Source organism: Oncorhynchus keta, unplaced genomic scaffold (genome assembly GCF_023373465.1).
Source record: "Oncorhynchus keta strain PuntledgeMale-10-30-2019 unplaced genomic scaffold, Oket_V2 Un_scaffold_2955_pilon_pilon, whole genome shotgun sequence".
In the NCBI taxonomy this organism is placed as follows: Eukaryota; Metazoa; Chordata; class Actinopteri; order Salmoniformes; family Salmonidae; genus Oncorhynchus; species Oncorhynchus keta.
In genome coordinates, this window is record NW_026290906.1 from 167,939 (window position 1) to 189,125 (window position 21,187).

The window sequence follows — 21,187 nt, forward strand, 5'->3', positions numbered from 1 at the left end:
CCAACTGAGCTACAGAAGGATCATCTCGGTACCTAATGGCAGTCAGGCTACCTCTGGCGAGCACATGGAGGGCTGTGCGGCCCCCCAAAGAAAAGCCACCCCACACCATGACTGACCCACCCCCAAACCGGTCATGCTGGAGGATGTTGCAGGCAGCAGAACGTTCTCCACGGCGTCTCCATACTGTCACGTCTGTCACATGTGCTCAGTGTGAACCTGCTTTCATCTGTGAAGAGCACAGGGCGCCAGTGGCGAATTTGACAATCTTGGTGTTCTCTGGCAAATGCCAAATGTCCTGCATGGTGTTGGGCTGTAAGCACAACCCCCACCTGTGGACGTCGGGCCCTCATACCACCCTCATGGAGTCTGTTTCTGACTGTTTGAGCAGACACATGCACATTTGTGGCCTGCTGGAGGTCATTTTGCAGGGCTCTGGCAGTGCTCCTCCTGTTCCTCCTTGCACAAAGGCGGAGGTAGCGGTCCTGTTGCTGGGTTGTTGCCCTCCTACGGCCTCCTCCACGTCTCCTGATGTACTGGCCTGTCTCCTGGTAGCGCCTCCATGCTCTGGACACTACGCTGACAGACACAGCAAAGCTTCTTGCCACAGCTCGCATTGATGTGCCATCCTGGATGAGCTGCACTACCTGAGCCACTTGTGTGGGTTGTAGACTCCGTCTCATGCTACCACTAGAGTGAAAGCACCGCCAGCATTCAAAAGTGACCAAAACATCAGCCAGGAAGCATAGGAACTGAGAAGTGGTCTGTGGTCACCACCTGCAGAACCACTCCTTTATTGGGGGTGTCTTGCTAATTGCCTATAATTTCCACCTGTTGTCTATTCCATTTGCACAACAGCATGTGAAATGTATTGTCAATCAGTGTTGCTTCCTAAGTGGACAGTTTGATTTCACAGAAGTGTGATTGACTTGGAGTTACATTGTGTTGTTTAATGGAGTTACATTGTGTGTTCCCTTTATTTTTTTGAGCAGTGTAGTTAGTAACATCAATAGTTTGTGAGCTTGTTGAACAGAGAGTCTGTAGTAGCATCAATAGTTTGTTAGCTGGTTGAACAGAGAGTCTGTAGTAGCATCAATAGTTTGTTAGCTGGTTGAACAGAGAGTCTGTAGTAGCATCAATAGTTTGTTAGCTGGTTGAACAGAGAGTCTGTAGTAGCATCAATAGTTTGTTAGCTGGTTGAACAGAGAGTCTGTAGTAGCATCAATAGTTTGTTAGCTGGTTGAACAGAGAGTCTGTAGTAGCATCAATAGTTTGTTAGCTGGTTGAACAGAGAGTCTGTAGTAGCATCAATAGTTTGTTAGCTGGTTGAACAGAGAGTCTGTAGTAGCATCAATAGTTTGTTAGCTGGTTGAACAGAGAGTCTGTAGTAGCATCAATAGTTTGTTAGCTGGTTCAACAGAGAGTCTGTAGTAGCATCAATAGTTTGTGAGCTTGTTGAACAGAGAGTCTGTAGTAGCATCAATAGTTTGTTAGCTGGTTGAACAGAGAGTCTGTAGTAGCATCAATAGTTTGTTAGCTGGTTGAACAGAGAGTCTGTAGTAGCATCAATAGTTTGTTAGCTGGTTGAACAGAGAGTCTGTAGTAGCATCAATAGTTTGTTAGCTGGTTCAACAGAGAGTCTGTAGTAGCATCAATAGTTTGTGAGCTTGTTGAACAGAGAGTCTGTAGTAGCATCAATAGTTTGTTAGCTGGTTGAACAGAGAGTCTGTAGTAGCATCAATAGTTTGTTAGCTGGTTGAACAGAGAGTCTGTAGTAGCATCAATAGTTTGTGAGCTTGTTGAACAGAGAGTCTGTAGTAGCATCAATAGTTTGTTAGCTGGTTGAACAGAGAGTCTGTAGTAGCATCAATAGTTTGTTAGCTGGTTGAACAGAGAGTCTGTAGTAGCATCAATAGTTTGTTAGCTGGTTGAACAGAGAGTCTGTAGTAGCATCAATAGTTTGTTAGCTGGTTCAACAGAGAGTCTGTAGTAGCATCAATAGTTTGTGAGCTTGTTGAACAGAGAGTCTGTAGTAGCATCAATAGTTTGTTAGCTGGTTCAACAGAGAGTCTGTAGTAGCATCAATAGTTTGTGAGCTTGTTGAACAGAGAGTCTGTAGTAGCATCAATAGTTTGTTAGCTGGTTGAACAGAGAGTCTGTAGTAGCATCAATAGTTTGTTAGCTGGTTGAACAGAGAGTCTGTAGTAGCATCAATAGTTTGTTAGCTGGTTGAACAGAGAGTCTGTAGTAGCATCAATAGTTTGTTAGCTGGTTCAACAGAGAGTCTGTAGTAGCATCAATAGTTTGTGAGCTTGTTGAACAGAGAGTCTGTAGTAGCATCAATAGTTTGTTAGCTGGTTGAACAGAGAGTCTGTAGTAGCATCAATAGTTTGTTAGCTGGTTGAACAGAGAGTCTGTAGTAGCATCAATAGTTTGTTAGCTGGTTGAACAGAGAGTCTGTAGTAGCATCAATAGTTTGTTAGCTGGTTCAACAGAGAGTCTGTAGTAACATCAATAGTTTGTGAGCTTGTTGAACAGAGAGTCTGTAGTAGCATCAATAGTTTGTTAGCTGGTTGAACAGAGAGTCTGTAGTAGCATCAATAGTTTGTTAGCTGGTTGAACAGAGAGTCTGTAGTAGCATCAATAGTTTGTTCGCTGGTTGAACAGAGAGTCTGTAGTAGCATCAATAGTTTGTTAGCTGGTTGAACAGAGAGTCTGTAGTAGCATCAATAGTTTGTTAGCTGGTTGAACAGAGAGTCTGTAGTAGCATCAATAGTTTGTTAGCTGGTTGAACAGAGAGTCTGTAGTAGCATCAATAGTTTGTTAGCTGGTTGAACAGAGAGTCTGTAGTAGCATCAATAGTTTGTTAGCTGGTTGAACAGAGAGTCTGTAGTAGCATCAATAGTTTGTTCGCTGGTTGAACAGAGTCTGAGTTGAATGAACGCTTTTGTCTGGGAGAGATTACAACCTACGGCGTCTCAAAGTGGACAAACAGTACTAATACATGTTTTTTTCAAGCGAAAGCAGTAGCTTTTGTCTGGGAGAGATTACAACCAGACACACACACACATATTTTGTTGAACACTTTTTTGGTTACTACATGACTCCATATGTGTTATTTCATAGTTTTGATGTCTTCACTATTATTCTACAATGTAGAAAATAGTCAAAAGAAAGAAAAATCCTTGAATGAGAAGGTGTGTCCCATCGTTTGACTGGTTCTGTAGATGTGTGACCCGATCCAGTCACCACTTCACAAGAGAGCCATTTGAATGTATATATTTTTTTTATCGAAATGCATTTTTTGGCAGAAATGCCTTCTGGAACATGTGAACTTTCTTTTGCCTTAATAACAAACTTGTATGCCGTCTGTAATTACAAATATAATTTTAAAATTACGAGGCTTGTTGGTTTAGCCACAGAAAAAGGCAGCCCAAACAGTTCATATATTGTGTTGACATTTTTTGTTGGTTTTGGGACTTCGATAAGGTTTTTTTTCCACACAACAGTTTGTACGCCCCCTTCTTCTGTGATTGGTCAACAGATTCTGCACCAAACATCTTAGATCTCCTCAGCAACAACATCAAAGATCGATTCTGACTATTTGGAGGAAGTGTATACTGGCTACGGCGTCTCAAAGTGGACAAACAGTACTAATACATGTTTTTTTCAAACGAAAGCAGTAGCGACTCTTTGGTCGGTTGATGTCTTTAGAAGCAGTCCAGTGCGTGTGTGTGTATGGGTGTGTGTATGTGTGTGTGTGGGTGTGGGGGTGTGTGTGGGTGTGTGTGTGTGTGTGTGGGTGTGTGTATGTGTGTGTGTGTGTGTGTGTGTGTGTATGTGTGTGTGTGGGTGTGGGGGTGTGTGTGTGTGTGTGTGTGTGTGTGTGTGTGTGTGTGTGTGTGTGTGTGTGTGTGTGTGTGTGTGTGTGTGTGTGTGTGTGTGGGTGTGTGGGTGTGGGGGGGTGTGAGTAAGTGAGACGGGAGACAGAAAGCGTTTACAGCCCCTCCCCCACATCATCATTCCTACAGCAGTATGTAGGTTACAGAGAGAGAAGGAGGAGAGGACAGGAGGAGACGAGAGGAAGAGACGAGAGGGAGAAAGGGAGGTGGAGAGAGGAGGGAGAAAGGGAGGTGGGGAGAGAGAGGGAGTTAGGGAGGTGGGGAGAGAGAGGGAGAAAGGGAGGTGGGGAGAGAGAGGGAGGTGGGGGAGAGAGGGAGAAAGTGAGGTGGGGAGAGAGAGGGAGGTGGAGAGAGAGAGAGAAAGGGAGGTGGGGAGAGAGAGGGAGAAAGGGAGGTGGGGAGAGAGAGGGAGGTGGGGAGAGGAGGGAGAAATGGAGGTGGGGAGAGAGGAGGGAGAAGGGGAGGTGGGGAGAGGAGAGAGAAAGGGGGTGGGGAGAGAGAGGGAGAAAGGGAGGTGGGGAGAGAGAGGGAGAAAGGGAGGTGGGGAGAGGAGGGAGAAAGGAAGGTGGGGAGAGAGAGGGAGAAAGGGAGGTGGGGAGAGAGAGGGAGGTGGGGAGAGGAGGGAGAAATGGAGGTGGGGAGAGAGGAGGGAGAAGGGGAGGTGGGGAGAGGAGAGAGAAAGGGAGGTGGGGAGAGAGAGGGAGAAAGGGAGGTGGGGAGAGAGAGGGAGAAAGGGAGGTGGGGAGAGAGAGGGAGAAAGGGAGGTGGGGAGAGGAGGGAGAAAGGAAGGTGGGGAGAGAGAGGGAGGTGGAGAGAGAGAGAGAGAAAGGGAGGTGGGGAGAGAGAGGGAGGTGGGGAGAGGAGGGAGAAATGGAGGTGGGGAGAGAGAGGGAGGTGGGGAGAGAGAGGGAGAAATGGAGGTGGGGAGAGGAGGGAGAAAGGGAGGTGGGGAGAGAGGGAGGTGGAGAGAGAGAGGGAGAAAGGGAGGTGGGGAGAGGAGGGAGAAAGGGAGGTGGGGAGAGGAGGGAGAAAGGGAGGTGGGGAGAGAGAGGGAGGTGGGGAGAGAGAGGGAGAAAGGGAGGTGGTCGAGGAGGGAGAAAGGGAGGTGGGGAGAGAGAGGGAGAAAGGGAGGTGGGGAGAGAGAGGGAGAAAGGGAGGTGGGGAGAGAGAGGGAGAAAGGGAGGTGGGGAGAGGAGGGAGAAAGGGAGGTGGGGAGAGGAGGGAGAAAGGGAGGTGGGGAGAGGAGGGAGAAATGGAGGTGGGGAGAGAGAGGGAGAAAGGGAGGTGGGGAGAGGAGGGAGAAAGGGGGGTGGGGAGAGAGAGGGAGAAAGGGAGGTGGTCGAGGAGGGAGAAAGGGGGGGGGAGAGAGAGGGAGAAAGGGGGGTGGGGAGAGGAGGGAGAAATGGAGGTGGGGAGAGAGAGGAGATGGAGAAGGTACTGCTCTGTTTCAGCTGATGGAGAAGGTAGTGCTCTGTTTCAGCTGATGGAAAAGGTACTGCTCTGTTTCAGCTGATGGAGAAGGTACTGCTCTGTTTCAGCTGATGGAGAAGGTATTGCTCTGTTTCAGCTGATGGTGTGTGTTTGTGTTCCAGGTCTGATCCTGCTGTTCTACCTGGTGTTCTATATATTCCTTGGTGGAATGTTCGTCCTGACCATGTACGTGATGCTGCTAACACTGGACGACTATAAACCTACCTACCAGGACCGCCTTGTTACCCCAGGTACAGACACACACCTACCAGGACTGCCTTGTTACCCCAGGTACAGACACACCTACCAGGACCGCCTTGTTACCCCAGGTACAGACACACACCTACCAGGACTGCCTTGTTACCCCAGGTACAGACACACCTACCAGGACCTCCTTGTTACCCCAGGTACAGACACACACCTACCAGGACTGCCTTGTTACCCCAGGTACAGACACACCTACCAGGACCTCCTTGTTACCCCAGGTACAGACACACACCTACCAGGACCACCTTGTTACCCCAGGTACAGACACACCTACCAGGACCGCCTTGTTACCCCAGGTACAGACACACCTACCAGGACCGCCTTGTTACCCCAGGTACAGACACACCTACCAGGACCTCCTTGTTACCCCAGGTACAGACACACACCTACCAGGACCGCCTTGTTACCCCAGGTACAGACACACCTACCAGGACCGCCTTGTTACCCCAGGTACAGACACACACCTACCAGGACCGCCTTGTTACCCCAGGTACAGACACACACCTACCAGGACCTCCTCGTTACCCCAGGTACAGACACACACCTACCAGGACCGCCTTGTTACCCCAGGTACAGACACACACCTACCAGGACCACCTTGTTACCCCAGGTACAGACACACCTACCAGGACCGCCTTGTTACCCCAGGTACAGACACACCTACCAGGATCTCCTTGTTACCCCAGGTACAGACACACCTACCAGGACCGCCTTGTTACCCCAGGTACAGACACACACCTACCAGGACCTCCTCGTTACCCCAGGTACAGACACACACCTACCAGGACCTCCTCGCTACCCCAGGTACAGACACACCTACCAGGACCTCTTCGTTACCCCAGGTACAGACACACACCTACCAGGACCTCCTCGTTACCCTAGGTACAGACACACAACTACTAGGACCTCCTCGTTACCCCAGGTACAGACACACCTACCAGGACCTCCTCGCTACCCCAGGTACAGACACAACTACCAGGACCTCCTCATTACCCCAGGTACAGACACACCTACCAGGACCCTAATCTCTTACCCCAGGTACAGACACACCTTCCAGGACCCTAATCTCTTACCCCAGGTACAGACACACAACTACTAGGACCTCCTCGTTACCCCAGGTACAGACACACCTACCAGGACCCTAATCTCTTACCCCAGGTACAGACACACCTACCAGGACCTCCTCGTTACCCCAGGTATAGACACACACCTACCAGGACCTCCTCGCTACCCCAGGTACAGACACAACTACCAGGACCTCCTCGTTACCCCAGGTACAGACACAACTACCAGGACCTCCTCGTTACCCCAGGTACAGACACACCTTCCAGGACCCTAATCTCTTACCCCAGGTACAGACACAACTACCAGGACCTCCTCGTTACCCCAGGTACAGACACAACTACCAGGACCTCCTCGTTACCCCAGGTACAGACACAACTACCAGGACCTCCTCGTTACCCCAGGTACAGACACAACTACCAGGACCTCCTCGTTACCCCAGGTACAGACACACACCTACCAGGACCTCCTCGTTACCCCAGGTACAGACACACACCTACCAGGACCTCCTCGTTACCCTAGGTACAGACACACACCTACCAGGACCTCCTCGTTACCCCAGGTACAGACACAACTACCAGGACCCTAATCTCTTACCCTCTCTGTTGTACTGTAGGTATGATGATCCGTCCACGGGGCGAGGCCATGGAGATCCTCTACAACACCAAGGACACAGAGAGCTTTGACATCTATGCCCAGACGCTGAACAACTTCCTCGAATGTAAGCCGTTAATAAACCAACAACATAACATCAATGACATCACACGTCCTCAGACCCACTTTTCCACCGCGTGCCGTGTTTTCCACCAGTACATAGAGTAGCCAACCAAATAGAAAGAAACCAGTACATAGAGTAGCCAACCAAATAGAAAGAAACCAGTACATAGAGTAGCCAACCAAATAGAAAGACACCAGTACATAGAGTAGCCAACCAAATAGAAAGAAACCAGTACATAGAGTAGCCAACCAAATAGAAAGAAACCAGTACATAGAGTAGCCAACCAAATAGAAAGACACCAGTACATAGAGTAGCCAACCAAATAGAAAGAAACCAGTACATAGAGTAGCCAACCAAATAGAAAGAAACCAGTACATAGAGTAGCCAACCAAATAGAAAGAAACCAGTACATAGAGTAGCCAACCAAATAGAAAGAAACCAGTACATAGAGTAGCCAACCAAATAGAAAGAAACCAGTACATAGAGTAGCCAACCAAATAGAAAGAAACCAGTACATAGAGTAGCCAACCAAATAGAAAGACACCAGTACATAGAGTAGCCAACCAAATAGAAAGACACCAGTACATAGAGTAGCCAACCAAATAGAAAGAGGAGCCAGCCAAAACCAGTACATAGAGTAGCCAACCAAATAGAAAGAAACCAGTACATAGAGTAGCCAACCAAATTGAAAGAGTAGCCAGCCAAAACCAGTACATAGAGTAGCCAACCAAATAGAAAGAAACCAGTACATAGAGTAGCCAACCAAATAGAAAGAGTAGCCAGCCAAGCTACTGGGTAAAAAAACAATTGGTGGCCTTTGGTACATTCAACTGATTTCAACTCAAATATAAAATTGATTAAATACTTTATCAAGTCTACCTCCCAAGTTGGAAAAATGTGTTGTGGTATTGTGTAGAATGACATGACTTTACAATTTAAATGACTGCAAATGTCGAAATTCAGTGTATTGTTAGTTGTTTTGAATATTGTCTAGACCTATATGATCTGGGGTATTTTCTGAGTAAGAGAACCTTTTTTAACATTTAACCTGTCTTCTCTTGAGGTTAAAGTCTTTTGTCAAGTAGAATTATGTATTTTATTCTAACAGAAAATAAAGTAAAGAGGCTGTTGTTTAGCTGTGTTTTTGTAGTGATCATCAAGCAACATGATGTCCTTTAGCTGTTATCATCATGCAAGAGGCTGTTGTTTAGCTGTAATCACATAGCAACAGGTGGTTGTTTAGCTGTGATCACCTAGCAACAGGCTGTTGTTTAGCTGTGATCTCCTAGCAACAGGCTGTTGTTTAGCTGTGATCACCAAGCTACAAGTTTTTCTTTAGCTGTGATCACCTAGCAACAGGCTGTTGTTTAATTGTGTTTTTGCAGTGATCACCTAGCAACATGCTGTTGTTTAGCTGTGTTTTTGTAGTGATCACCTATCAAGAGGCTGTTGCTTAGCTGTGATCACCTAGCAACAGGCCGTTGTTTAGCTTTGATCACCTATCAAGTGGCTGTTATTTAGCTGTGATAACCTAGCAACAGGCTGTTGTTTAATTGTGTTTTTGTAGTGATCACCTAGCAACATGCTGTTGTTTAGCTGTGTTTTTGTAGTGATGACCAAGCAAGAGGCTGTTGTTTAGCTGTGATCACCTATCAAGAGGCTGTTGTTTAGCTGTGATCACCTATCAAGAGGCTGTTGTTTAGCTGTGATCACCTAGCAACATGCTGTTGTTTAGCTGTGATCACCAAGCAAGAGGCTGTTGTTTAGCTGTGATCACCAAACAAGAGGCTGTTGTTTAGCAGTGTTTTTGTAGTGATCACCAAGCAACAGACAGTCGTTTACATGTGATAACCTATCAACAAGCTGTTGTTTAACTGTGATCACTAAGCAAGAGGCTGTTGTTTAGCTGTGTTTTTGTAGTGAACATCAAGCAAGAGGCTGTCATTTAGCTGTGATCACCTAGCAACAGGCCGTTGTTTCGCTGTGATCACCTAGCAACAGACTGTTGTTTAGCTGTGATCACCTAGCAACAGGCTGTTGTTTAGCTGTGTTTTTGTAGTGATCACCAAGCAAGAGGCTGTTGTTTAGCTGTGATCACCTAGCAACAGGCTGTTGTTTAGCTGTGTTTTTGTAGTGATCATCAAGCAACAGGATGTCCTTTAGCTGTTATCATCATGCAAGAGGCTGTTGTTTAGCTGTAATCACATAGCAACAGGTGGTTGTTTAGCTGTGATCACCTAGCAACAGGCTGTTGTTTAGCTGTGATCTCCTAGCAACAGGCTGTTGTTTAGCTGTGATCACCAAGCTACAAGCTTTTCTTTAGCTGTGATCACCTATCAAGTGGCTGTTATTTAGCTGTGATAACCTAGCAACAGGCTGTTGTTTAATTGTGTTTTTGTAGTGATCACCTAGCAACATGCTGTTGTTTAGCTGTGTTTTTGTAGTGATGACCAAGCAAGAGGCTGTTGTTTAGCTGTGATCACCTATCAAGAGGCTGTTGTTTAGCTGTGATCACCTAGCAACATGCTGTTGTTTAGCTGTGTTTTTGTAGTGATGACCAAGCAAGAGGCTTTTCTTTAGCTGTGATCACCAAGCAAGAGGCTGTTGTTTAGCAGTGTTTTTGTAGTGATCACCAAGCAACAGACTGTCGTTTACATGTGATCACCTAGCAACAAGCTGTTGTTTAACTGTGATCACTAAGCAAGAGGCTGTTGTTTAGCTGTGTTTTTGTAGTGAACATCAAGCAAGAGGCTGTCATTTAGCTGTGATCACCTAGCAACAGGCCGTTGTTTCGCTGTGATCACCTAGCAACAGACTGTTGTTTAGCTGTGATCACTAAGCAAGAGGCTGTTGTTTAGCTGTGTTTTTGTAGTGAACATCAAGCAAGAGGCTGTCATTTAGCTGTGATCACCTATCAAGAGGCTGTTGTTTAGCTGTGATCACCTAGCAACAGGCTGTTGTTTAGCTGTGTTTTTGTAGTGATCATCAAGCAACAGGATGTCCTTTAGCTGTTATCATCATGCAAGAGGCTGTTGTTTAGCTGTAATCACATAGCAACAGGTAGTTGTTTAGCTGTGATCACCTAGCAACAGGCTGTTGTTTAGCTGTGATCTCCTAGCAACATGCTGTTGTTTAACTGTGATCACCAAGCAAGAGGCTGTTGTTTAGCTGTGATCACCAAGCAAGAGGCTGTTGTTTAGCAGTGTTTTTGTAGTGATCACCAAGCAACAGACAGTCGTTTACATGTGATCACCTAGCAACAAGCTGTTGTTTAACTGTGATCACTAAGCAAGAGGCTGTTGTTTAGCTGTGTTTTTGTAGTGAACATCAAGCAAGAGGCTGTCATTTAGCTGTGATCACCTAGCAACAGGCCGTTGTTTCGCTGTGATCACCTAGCAACAGACTGTTGTTTAGCTGTGATCACCTAGCAACAGGCTGTTGTTTAGCTGTGTTTTTGTAGTGATCACCAAGCAAGAGGCTGTTGTTTAGCTGTGATCACCTATCAAGAGGCTGTTGTTTAGCTGTGATCACCTAGCAACAGGCTGTTGTTTAGCTGTGTTTTTGTAGTGATCATCAAGCAACAGGATGTCCTTTAGCTGTTATCATCATGCAAGAGGCTGTTGTTTAGCTGTAATCACATAGCAACAGGTGGTTGTTTAGCTGTGATCACCTAGCAACAGGCTGTTGTTTAGCTGTGATCTCCTAGCAACAGGCTGTTGTTTAACTGTGATCAACAAGCAAGAGGCTGTTATTTAGCTGTGTTTTTGTAGTGATCACCAAGCAAGAGGCTGTTGTTTAGCTGTGATCACCTAGCAACAGGCTGTTATTTAGCTGTGATCACCTAGCAACAGGCTGTTGTTTAGCTGTGATCACCTAGCAACAGGCTGTTGTTTAGCTGTGATCTCCTAGCAAGAGGCTGTTGTTTAACTGTGATCACCAAGCAAGAGGCTGTTGTTTAGCTGTGATCACCAAGCAAGAGGCTGTTGTTTAGCAGTGTTTTTGTAGTGATCACCAAGCAACAGACAGTCGTTTACATGTGATCACCTAGCAACAAGCTGTTGTTTAACTGTGATCACTAAGCAAGAGGCTGTTGTTTAGCTGTGTTTTTGTAGTGAACATCAAGCAAGAGGCTGTCATTTAGCTGTGATCACCTATCAAGAGGCTGTTGTTTAGCTGTGATCACCTAGCAACAGGCTGTTGTTTAGCTGTGTTTTTGTAGTGATCATCAAGCAACAGGATGTCCTTTAGCTGTTATCATCATGCAAGAGGCTGTTGTTTAGCTGTAATCACATAGCAACAGGTGGTTGTTTAGCTGTGATCACCTAGCAACAGGCTGTTGTTTAGCTGTGATCTCCTAGCAACATGCTGTTGTTTAACTGTGATCACCAAGCAAGAGGCTGTTGTTTAGCTGTGATCACCAAGCAAGAGGCTGTTGTTTAGCAGTGTTTTTGTAGTGATCACCAAGCAACAGACAGTCGTTTACATGTGATCACCTAGCAACAAGCTGTTGTTTAACTGTGATCACTAAGCAAGAGGCTGTTGTTTAGCTGTGTTTTTGTAGTGAACATCAAGCAAGAGGCTGTCATTTAGCTGTGATCACCTAGCAACAGGCCGTTGTTTCGCTGTGATCACCTAGCAACAGACTGTTGTTTAGCTGTGATCACCTAGCAACAGGCTGTTGTTTAGCTGTGTTTTTGTAGTGATCACCAAGCAAGAGGCTGTTGTTTAGCTGTGATCACCTATCAAGAGGCTGTTGTTTAGCTGTGATCACCTAGCAACAGGCTGTTGTTTAGCTGTGTTTTTGTAGTGATCATCAAGCAACAGGATGTCCTTTAGCTGTTATCATCATGCAAGAGGCTGTTGTTTAGCTGTAATCACATAGCAACAGGTGGTTGTTTAGCTGTGATCACCTAGCAACAGGCCGTTGTTTCGCTGTGATCACCTAGCAACAGACTGTTGTTTAGCTGTGATCACCTAGCAACAGGCTGTTGTTTAGCTGTGTTTTTGTAGTGATCACCAAGCAAGAGGCTGTTATTTAGCTGTGATCACCTAGCAACAGGCTGTTGTTTAGCTGTGATCTCCTAGCAACAGGCTGTTGTTTAGCTGTGATCACCAAGCTACAAGCTTTTCTTTAGCTGTGATCACCTAGCAACAGGCCGTTGTTTAGCTTTGATCACCTATCAAGTGGCTGTTGTTTAGCTGTGATCACCTAGCAACAGGCCGTTGTTTAGCTTTGATCACCTATAAAGAGGCTGTTGTTTAGCTGTGTTTTTGTAGTGATCACCGAGCAACAGACTGTTGTTTAGCTGTGATCACCTAGCAAGAGGCTGTTGTTTAGCTGCGTGTTTGTAGTGATCACCAAGCAACAGACTGTTGTTTAGGTGTGATCACCTAGCAACAGGCTGTTGTTTAACTGTGATCACCTAGCAACAGGCTGTTGTTTAGCTGTGATCACCTATCACGATGCTGTTGCTTAGCTGTGATCACCAAGCTAGCAGCTTTTCTTAAGCTGTTATCACCTAGCAACAGGCTGTTGTTTAGCTGTGTTTTTGTAGTGATCACCAAGCAAGATGCTGTTGTTTAGCTGTGATCACCTATCAAGAGTCTGTTGTTTAGCTGTGATCACCTAGCAAAATGCCGTTGTTTAGCTGTGTTTTTGTAGTGATCACCAAGCAAGAGGCTGTTGTTAAATTTTTTTTTTGTAGTGATCACCTAGCAACATGCTGTTGTTTAGCTGTGTTTTTGTAGTGATCACCAAGCAAGAGGCTCTTGTTTAGCTGTGATAACCTAGCAACAGTGGCTGTTATTTAGCTGTGATCACCTAGCAACAGGCTGTTGTTTAGCAGTGTTTTGTAGTGATCGCAAAGCAAGAGGCTGTTGTTTAGCTGTGATCACCTAGCAACAGGCTGTTGTTTAGCTGTGATCACCTATCACGATGCTGTTGTTTAGCTGTGATCACCAAGCTAGAAGCGTTTCTTTAGCTGTGATCACCTAGCAACAGGCCGTTGTTTAGCTTTGATCACCTATCAAATGGCTGTTGTTTAGCTGTGATAACCTCGCAACAGGCTGTTATTTAGCTGTGATCACCTAGCAACAGGCTGTTGTTTAGCTGTGATCACCTATCACGATGCTGTTGTTTAGCTGTGATCACCAAGCTAGAAGCGTTTCTTTAGCTGTGATCACCTAGCAACAGGCCGTTGTTTAGCTTTGATCACCTATCAAGTGGCTGTTATTTAGCTGTGATCACCTAGCAACAGGCTGTTGTTTAGCTGTGATCACCTAGCATCAGGCTGTTGTTTAGCTGTGATCACCAAGCTAGAAGCTTTTCTTTAGCTGTGATCACCTAGCAACAGGCCGTTGTTTAGCTTTGATCACCTATCAAATGGCTGTTATTTAGCTGTGATAACCTAGCAACAGGTTGTTGTTTAGCTGTGTTTTTGTAGTGATCACCAAGCAAGAGGCTGTTGTTTAGCTGCGATCACCTAGCAACAGGCCGTTGTTTAAATTTGATCACCTATCAAGTGGCTGTTATTTAGCTGTGATCACCTAGCAACAGGCTGTTGTTTAGCAGTGTTTTGTCGTGATCGCAAAGCAATAGGCTGTTGTTTAGCTGTGATCACCTAGCAACAGGCCATTGTTTAGCTTTGATCACCTATCAAATAGCTGTTATTTAGCTGTGATAACCTAGCAACAGGCTGTTATTTAGCTGTGATAACCTTGCAACAGGCTGTTGTTTAGCTGTGTTTTTGTAGTGATCACCAAGCAAGAGGTGTTGTTTAATTGTGTTTTTGTAGTGATCACCTATCAACATGCTGTTGTTTAGCTGTGTTTTTGTAGTGATCACCAAGCAAGAGTCTGTTGTTTAGCTGTGATCACCTAGCAACATGCCGTTGTTTAGCTTTGATCACCAATCAAGTGGCTGTTATTTAGCTGTGATCACCTAGCATCAGGCTGTTGATTAGCAGTGTTTTGTAGTGATCGCAAAGCAATAGGCTGTTGTTTAGTTGTGATCACCTAGCAACAGGCTGTTGTTTAGCTGTGATCACCTATCACGATGCTGTTGTTTAGCTGTGATCACCAAGCTAGAAGCTTTTCTTTAGCTGTGATCACCTAGCAACAGGCTTTTGTTTAGCTGTGATTTTGTAGTGATCGCCAAGCAAGAGGCTGTTGTTTAGCTGTGATCACCTATCAAGTGGCTGTTATTTAGCTGTGATAACCTAGCAACAGGCTGTTGTTTAATTGTGTTTTTGTAGTGATCACCTAGCAACATGCTGTTGTTTAGCTGTGTTTTTGTAGTGATCACCAAGCAAGAGGCTGTTGTTTAGCTGTGATCACCTAGCAACAGGCCGTTGTTTAGCTGTGATCACCTAGCAACATGCTGTTGTTTAGCTGTGATCACCAAGCTAGAAGCTTTTCTTTAGCTGTGATCACCTAGCAACAGGCTTTTGTTTAGCTGTGATTTTGTAGTGATCGCCAAGCAAGAGGCTGTTGTTTAGCTGTGATCACCTAGCAACAGGCTGTTATTTAGCTGTGATAACCTAGCAACAGGCTGTTATTTAGCTGTGATAACCTAGCAACAGGCTGTTATTTAGCTGTGATAACCTTGCAACAGGCTGTTGTTTAGCTGTGTTTTTGTAGTGATCACCAAGCAAGAGGCTGTTGTTTAATTGTGTTTTTGTAGTGATCACCTAGCAACATGCTGTTGTTTAGCTGTGTTTTTGTAGTGATCACCAAGCAAGAGGCTGTTGTTTAGCTGTGATCACCTAGCAACAGGCCGTTGTTTAAATTTGATCACCTATCAAGTGGCTGTTTTTTAGCTGTGATCACCTAGCAACAGGCTGTTGTTTAGCAGTGTTTTGTAGTGATCGCAAAGCAAGAGGCTGTTGTTTAGCTGTGATCACCTAGCAACAGGCTGTTGTTTAGCTGTGATCACCTATCACGATGCTGTTGTTTAGCTGTGATCACCAAGCTAGAAGCTTTTCTTTAGCTGTGATCACCTCGCAACAGGCTGTTGTTTAGCTCTGTTTTTGTAGTGATCACCAAGCAAGAGGCTGTTGTTTAGCTGTGATCACCTATCAAGAGGCTGTTGTTTAGCTGTGATCACCAAGCTAGAAGCTTTTCTTTAGCTGTGATCACCTCGCAACAGGCTGTTGTTTAGCTCTGTTTTTGTAGTGATCACCTATCAAGAGGCTGTTGTTTAGCTGTGATCACCTAGCAACAGGCCGTTGTTTAGCTTTGATCACCTATCAAATGGCTGTTATTTAGCTGTGATCACCTATCAAGAGGCTGTTATTTAGCTGTGATCACCTAGCAACAGGCCGTTGTTTAGCTTTGATCACCTATCAAGAAGCTGTTGTTTAGCTGTGATCACCAAGCAAGAGGCTGTTGTTTAGCTGTGATCACCTATCAAGAGGCTGTTATTTAGCTGTGATAACCTAGCAACAGGCTGTTGTTTAAATGTGTTTTTGTAGTGATCACCTAGCAACATGCTGTTGTTTAGCTGTGTTTTTGTAGTGATCACCAAGCAAGAGGCTGTTGTTTTGCTGTGATCACCTATCAAGAGGCTGTTATTTAGCTGTGATCACCTAGCAACAGGCTGTTGATTAGCTTTGATCACCTATCAAATGGCTGTTATTTAGCTGTGATCACCTAGCATCAGGCTGTTATTTAGCTGTGATAACCTAGCAACAGGCTGTTGTTTAGCTGTGTTTTTGTAGTGATCACCAAGCAAGAGGCTGTTGTTTAGCTGTGATCACCTAGCAACAGGCTGTTGTTTAGCTGTGATCACCTATCACGATGCTGTTGTTTAGCTGTGATCACCAAGCTAGAAGCGTTTCTTTAGCTGTGATCACCTAGCAACAGGCCGTTGTTTAGCTTTGATCACCTATCAAGTGGCTGTTATTTAGCTGTGATCACCTAGCAACAGGCTGTTGTTTAGCAGTGTTTTGTAGTGATCGCAAAGCAAGAGGCTTTTGTTTAGCTGTGATCACCTAGCAACAGGCTGTTGTTTAGCTGTGATCACCTAGCATCAGGCTGTTGTTTAGCTGTGATCACCAAGCTAGAAGCTTTTCTTTAGCTGTGATCACCTAGCAACAGGCCGTTGTTTAGCTTTGATCACCTATCAAATGGCTGTTATTTAGCTGTGATAACCTAGCAACAGGCTGTTGTTTAGCTGTGTTTTTGTAGTGATCACCAAGCAAGAGGCTGTTGTTAACTGCGATCACCTAGCAACAGGCCGTTGTTTAAATTTGATCACCTATCAAGTGGCTGTTATTTAGCTGTGATCACCTAGCAACAGGATGTTGTTTAGCAGTGTTTTGTCGTGATCGCAAAGCAAGAGGCTGTTGTTTAGCTGTGATCACCTAGCAACAGGCTGTTGTTTAGCTGTGATCACCTATCACGATGCTGTTGTTTAGCTGTGATCACCAAGCTAGAAGCTTTTCTTTAGCTGTGATCACCTAGCAACAGGCCGTTGTTTAGCTTTGATCACCTATCAAATGGCTGTTATTTAGCTGTGATCACCTATCAAGAGGCTGTTATTTAGCTGTGATCACCTAGCAACAGGCCGTTGTTTAGCTTTGATCACCTATCAAGAAGCTGTTGTTTAGCTGTGATCACCAAGCAAGAGGCTGTTGTTTAGCTGTGATCACCTATCAAGAGGCTGTTATTTAGCTGTGATAACCTAGCAACAGGCTGTTGTTTAAATGTGTTTTTGTAGTGATCACCTAGCAACATGCTGTTGTTTAGCTGTGTTTTTGTAGTGATCACCAAGCAAGAGGCTGTTGTTTTGCTGTGATCACCTATCAAGAGGCTGTTATTTAGCTGTGATCACCTAGCAACAGGCTGTTGATTAGCTTTGATCACCTATCAAATGGCTGTTATTTAGCTGTGATCACCTAGCATCAGGCTGTTATTTAGCTGTGATAACCTAGCAACAGGCTGTTGTTTAGCTGTGTTTTTGTAGTGATCACCAAGCAAGAGGCTGTTGTTTAGCTGTGATCACCTAGCAACAGGCTGTTGTTTAGCTGTGATCACCTATCACGATGCTGTTGTTTAGCTGTGATCACCAAGCTAGAAGCGTTTCTTTAGCTGTGATCACCTAGCAACAGGCCGTTGTTTAGCTTTGATCACCTATCAAGTGGCTGTTATTTAGCTGTGATCACCTAGCAACAGGCTGTTGTTTAGCAGTGTTTTGTAGTGATCGCAAAGCAAGAGGCTTTTGTTTAGCTGTGATCACCTAGCAACAGGCTGTTGTTTAGCTGTGATCACCTAGCATCAGGCTGTTGTTTAGCTGTGATCACCAAGCTAGAAGCTTTTCTTTAGCTGTGATCACCTAGCAACAGGCCGTTGTTTAGCTTTGATCACCTATCAAATGGCTGTTATTTAGCTGTGATAACCTAGCAACAGGCTGTTGTTTAGCTGTGTTTTTGTAGTGATCACCAAGCAAGAGGCTGTTGTTAACTGCGATCACCTAGCAACAGGCCGTTGTTTAAATTTGATCACCTATCAAGTGGCTGTTATTTAGCTGTGATCACCTAGCAACAGGATGTTGTTTAGCAGTGTTTTGTCGTGATCGCAAAGCAAGAGGCTGTTGTTTAGCTGTGATCACCTAGCAACAGGCTGTTGTTTAGCTGTGATCACCTATCACGATGCTGTTGTTTAGCTGTGATCACCAAGCTAGAAGCTTTTCTTTAGCTGTGATCACCTAGCAACAGGCCGTTGTTTAGCTTTGATCACCTATCAAGTGGCTGTTATTTAGCTGTGATCACCTAGCAACAGGCTGTTGTTTAGCAGTGTTTTGTACTGATCGCAAAGCAAGAGGCTGTTGTTTAGCTGTGATCACCTAGCAACAGGCTGTTGTTTAGCTTTGATCACCTATCAAATGGCTGTTATTTAGCTGTGATCACCTAGCAACAGGCCGTTGTTTAGCTTTGATCACCTATCAAATGGCTGTTATTTAGCTGTGATAACCTCGCAACAGGTTGTTGTTTAGCTGTGATCACCTAGCAACAGGCTGTTATTTAGCTGTGATCACCTATCAAATGGCTGTTGTTTAGCTGTGATAACCTAGCAACAGGCTGTTATTTAGCTGTGATAACCTTGCAATAGGCTGTTGTTTAGCTGTGTTTTTGTAGTGATCACCAAGCAAGAGGCTGTTGTTTAATTGTGTTTTTGTAGTGATCACCTAGCAACATGCTGTTGTTTAGCTGTGTTTTTGTAGTGATCACCAAGCAAAAGGCTGTTGTTTAGCTGTGATCACCTATCAAGAGGCTGTTGTTTAGCTGTGATCACCTAGCAACAGGCTGTTGTTTAGCTGTGTTTTTGTAGTGATCACCAAGCAAGAGGCTGTTGCTTAGCTGTGATCACCTATCAAGAGGCTGTTGTTTAGCTGTGATCACCTAGCAACATGCTGTTGTTTAGCTGTGATCACCTATCAAGTTGCTGTTATTTAGCCGTGATCACCTAGCAACAGGCTGTTGTTTAGCAGTGTTTTTGTAGTGATCGCAAAGCAAGAGGCTGTTGTTTAGCTGTGATCACCTAGCAACAGGCTGTTGTTTAGCTGTGATCACCTATCACGATGCTGTTGTTTAGCTGTGATCACCAAGCTAGAAGCTTTTCTTTAGCTGTGATCACCTCGCAACAGGCTGTTGTTTAGCTCTGTTTTTGTAGTGATCACCAAGCAAGAGGCTGTTGTTTAGCTGTGATCACCTATCAAGAGGCTGTTGTTTAGCTGTGATCACCTAGCAACAGGCCGTTGTTTAGCTTTTATCACCGGTCAAGTGGCTGTTATTTAGCTGTGATCACCTAGCAACAGGCTGTTGTTTAGCAGTGTTTTGTAGTGATCGCAAAGCAAGAGGCTGTTGTTTAGCTATGATCACCTAGCAACAGGCTGTTGTTTAGCTGTGATCACCTATCACGATGCTGTTGTTTAGCTGTGATCACCAAGCTAGAAGCGTTTCTTTAGCTGTGATCACCTCGCAACAGGCCGTTGTTTAGCTTTGATCACCTATCAAATGGCTGTTATTTAGCTGTGATCACCTAGCAACAGGTTGTTGTTTAGCTGTGTTTTTGTAGTGATCACCAAGCTAGAAGCGTTTCTTTAGCTGTGATCACCTCGCAACAGGCCGTTGTTTAGCTGTGATCACCTATCAACAAGCTGTTGTTTAGCTGTGATCACCTATCACGATGCTGTTGTTTAGCTGTGATCACCTAGCAACAGGCTGTTGTTTAGCTGTGATCACCTATCACGATGCTGTTGTTTAGCTGTGATCACCTAGCAACAGGTTGTTGTTTAGCTGTGTTTTTGTAGTGATCACCAAGCTAGAAGCGTTTCTTTAGCTGTGATCACCTAGCAACAGGCCGTTGTTTAGCTTTGATCACCTATCAAATGGCTGTTGTTTAGCTGTGATAACCTCGCAACAGGCTGTTATTTAGCTGTGATCACCGAGCAACAAGCTGTTGTTTAGCTGTGTTTTTGTAGTGATCACCAAGCAAGAGGCTGTTGTTTAGCTGTGATCACCTAGCAAGAGGCTGTTATTTAGCTGTGATCACCTAGCAACAGGCCGTTGTTTAGCTTTGATCACCTATCAAATGGCTGTTATTTAGCTGTGATCACCAAGCAACAGGCTGTTGTTTAGCTGTGTTTTTGTAGTGATCACCAAGCAAGAGGCTGTTGTTTAATTGTGTTTTTGTAGTGATCACCTAGCAACATGCTGTTGTTTAGCTGTGTTTTTGTAGTGATCACCAAGCAAGAGGCTGTTGTTTAGCTGTGATCACCTAGCAACAGGCCGTTGTTTAAATTTGATCACCTATCAAGTGGCTGTTTTTTAGCTGTGATCACCTAGCAACAGGCTGTTGTTTAGCAGTGTTTTGTAGTGATCGCAAAGCAAGAGGCTGTTGTTTAGCTGTGATCACCTAGCAACAGGCTGTTGTTTAGCTGTGATCACCTATCAAGAGGCTGTTATTTAGCTGTGATCACCTAGCAACAGGCCGTTGATTAGCTTTGATCACCTATCAAATGGCTGTTATTTAGCTGTGATCACCTAGCATCAGGCTGTTGATTAGCAGTGTTTTGTAGTGATCGCAAAGCAAGAGGCTGTTGTTTAGCTGTGATCACCTAGCAACAGGCTGTTGTTTAGCTGTGATCACCTATCACGATGCTGTTGTTTAGCTGTGATCACCAAGCTAGAAGCTTTTCTTTAGCTGTGATCACCTCGCAACAGGCTGTTGTTTAGCTCTGTTTTTGTAGTGATCACCAAGCAAGAGGCTGTTGTTTAGCTGTGATCACCTATCAAGAGGCTGTTATTTAGCTGTGATCACCTAGCAACAGGCCGTTGTTTAGCTTTGATCACCTATCAAATGGCTGTTATTTAGCTGTGATCACCTATCAAGAGGCTGTTATTTAGCTGTGATCACCTAGCAACAGGCCGTTGTTTAGCTTTGATCACCTATCAAGAAGCTGTTGTTTAGCTGTGATCACCAAGCAAGAGGCTGTTGTTTAGCTGTGATCACCTATCAAGAGGCTGTTATTTAGCTGTGATAACCTAGCAACAGGCTGTTGTTTAAATGTGTTTTTGTAGTGATCACCTAGCAACAGGCTGTTGTTTAGCTGTGTTTTTGTAGTGATCACCAAGCAAGAGGCTGTTGTTTAGCTGTGATCACCTATCAAGAGGCTGTTATTTAGCTGTGATCACCTAGCAACAGGCTGTTGATTAGCTTTGATCACCTATCAAATGGCTGTTGTTTAGCTGTGATCACCTAGCATCAGGCT

General features: G+C 44.9%; 1 protein-coding gene across 3 annotated transcripts in view; it reads left to right on the forward strand.

The window, feature by feature from the left end:
• Positions 1-21,187, forward strand: part of atp1b2a (ATPase Na+/K+ transporting subunit beta 2a) — a 115,825-nt gene that overhangs the window by 31,485 nt on the left and 63,153 nt on the right. For all 3 annotated transcript variants that reach the window (XR_008131468.1, XM_052515543.1, XM_052515544.1), the window contains exons 2-3: positions 5,492-5,620; positions 7,315-7,419. Coding sequence is in view for 2 of the 3 variants with exons in the window: in XM_052515543.1 (XP_052371503.1) it covers positions 5,492-5,620; positions 7,315-7,419 (234 nt within the window). In the remaining variant the exon portion in view is untranslated. The remainder of the gene's footprint in view (positions 1-5,491; positions 5,621-7,314; positions 7,420-21,187) is intronic.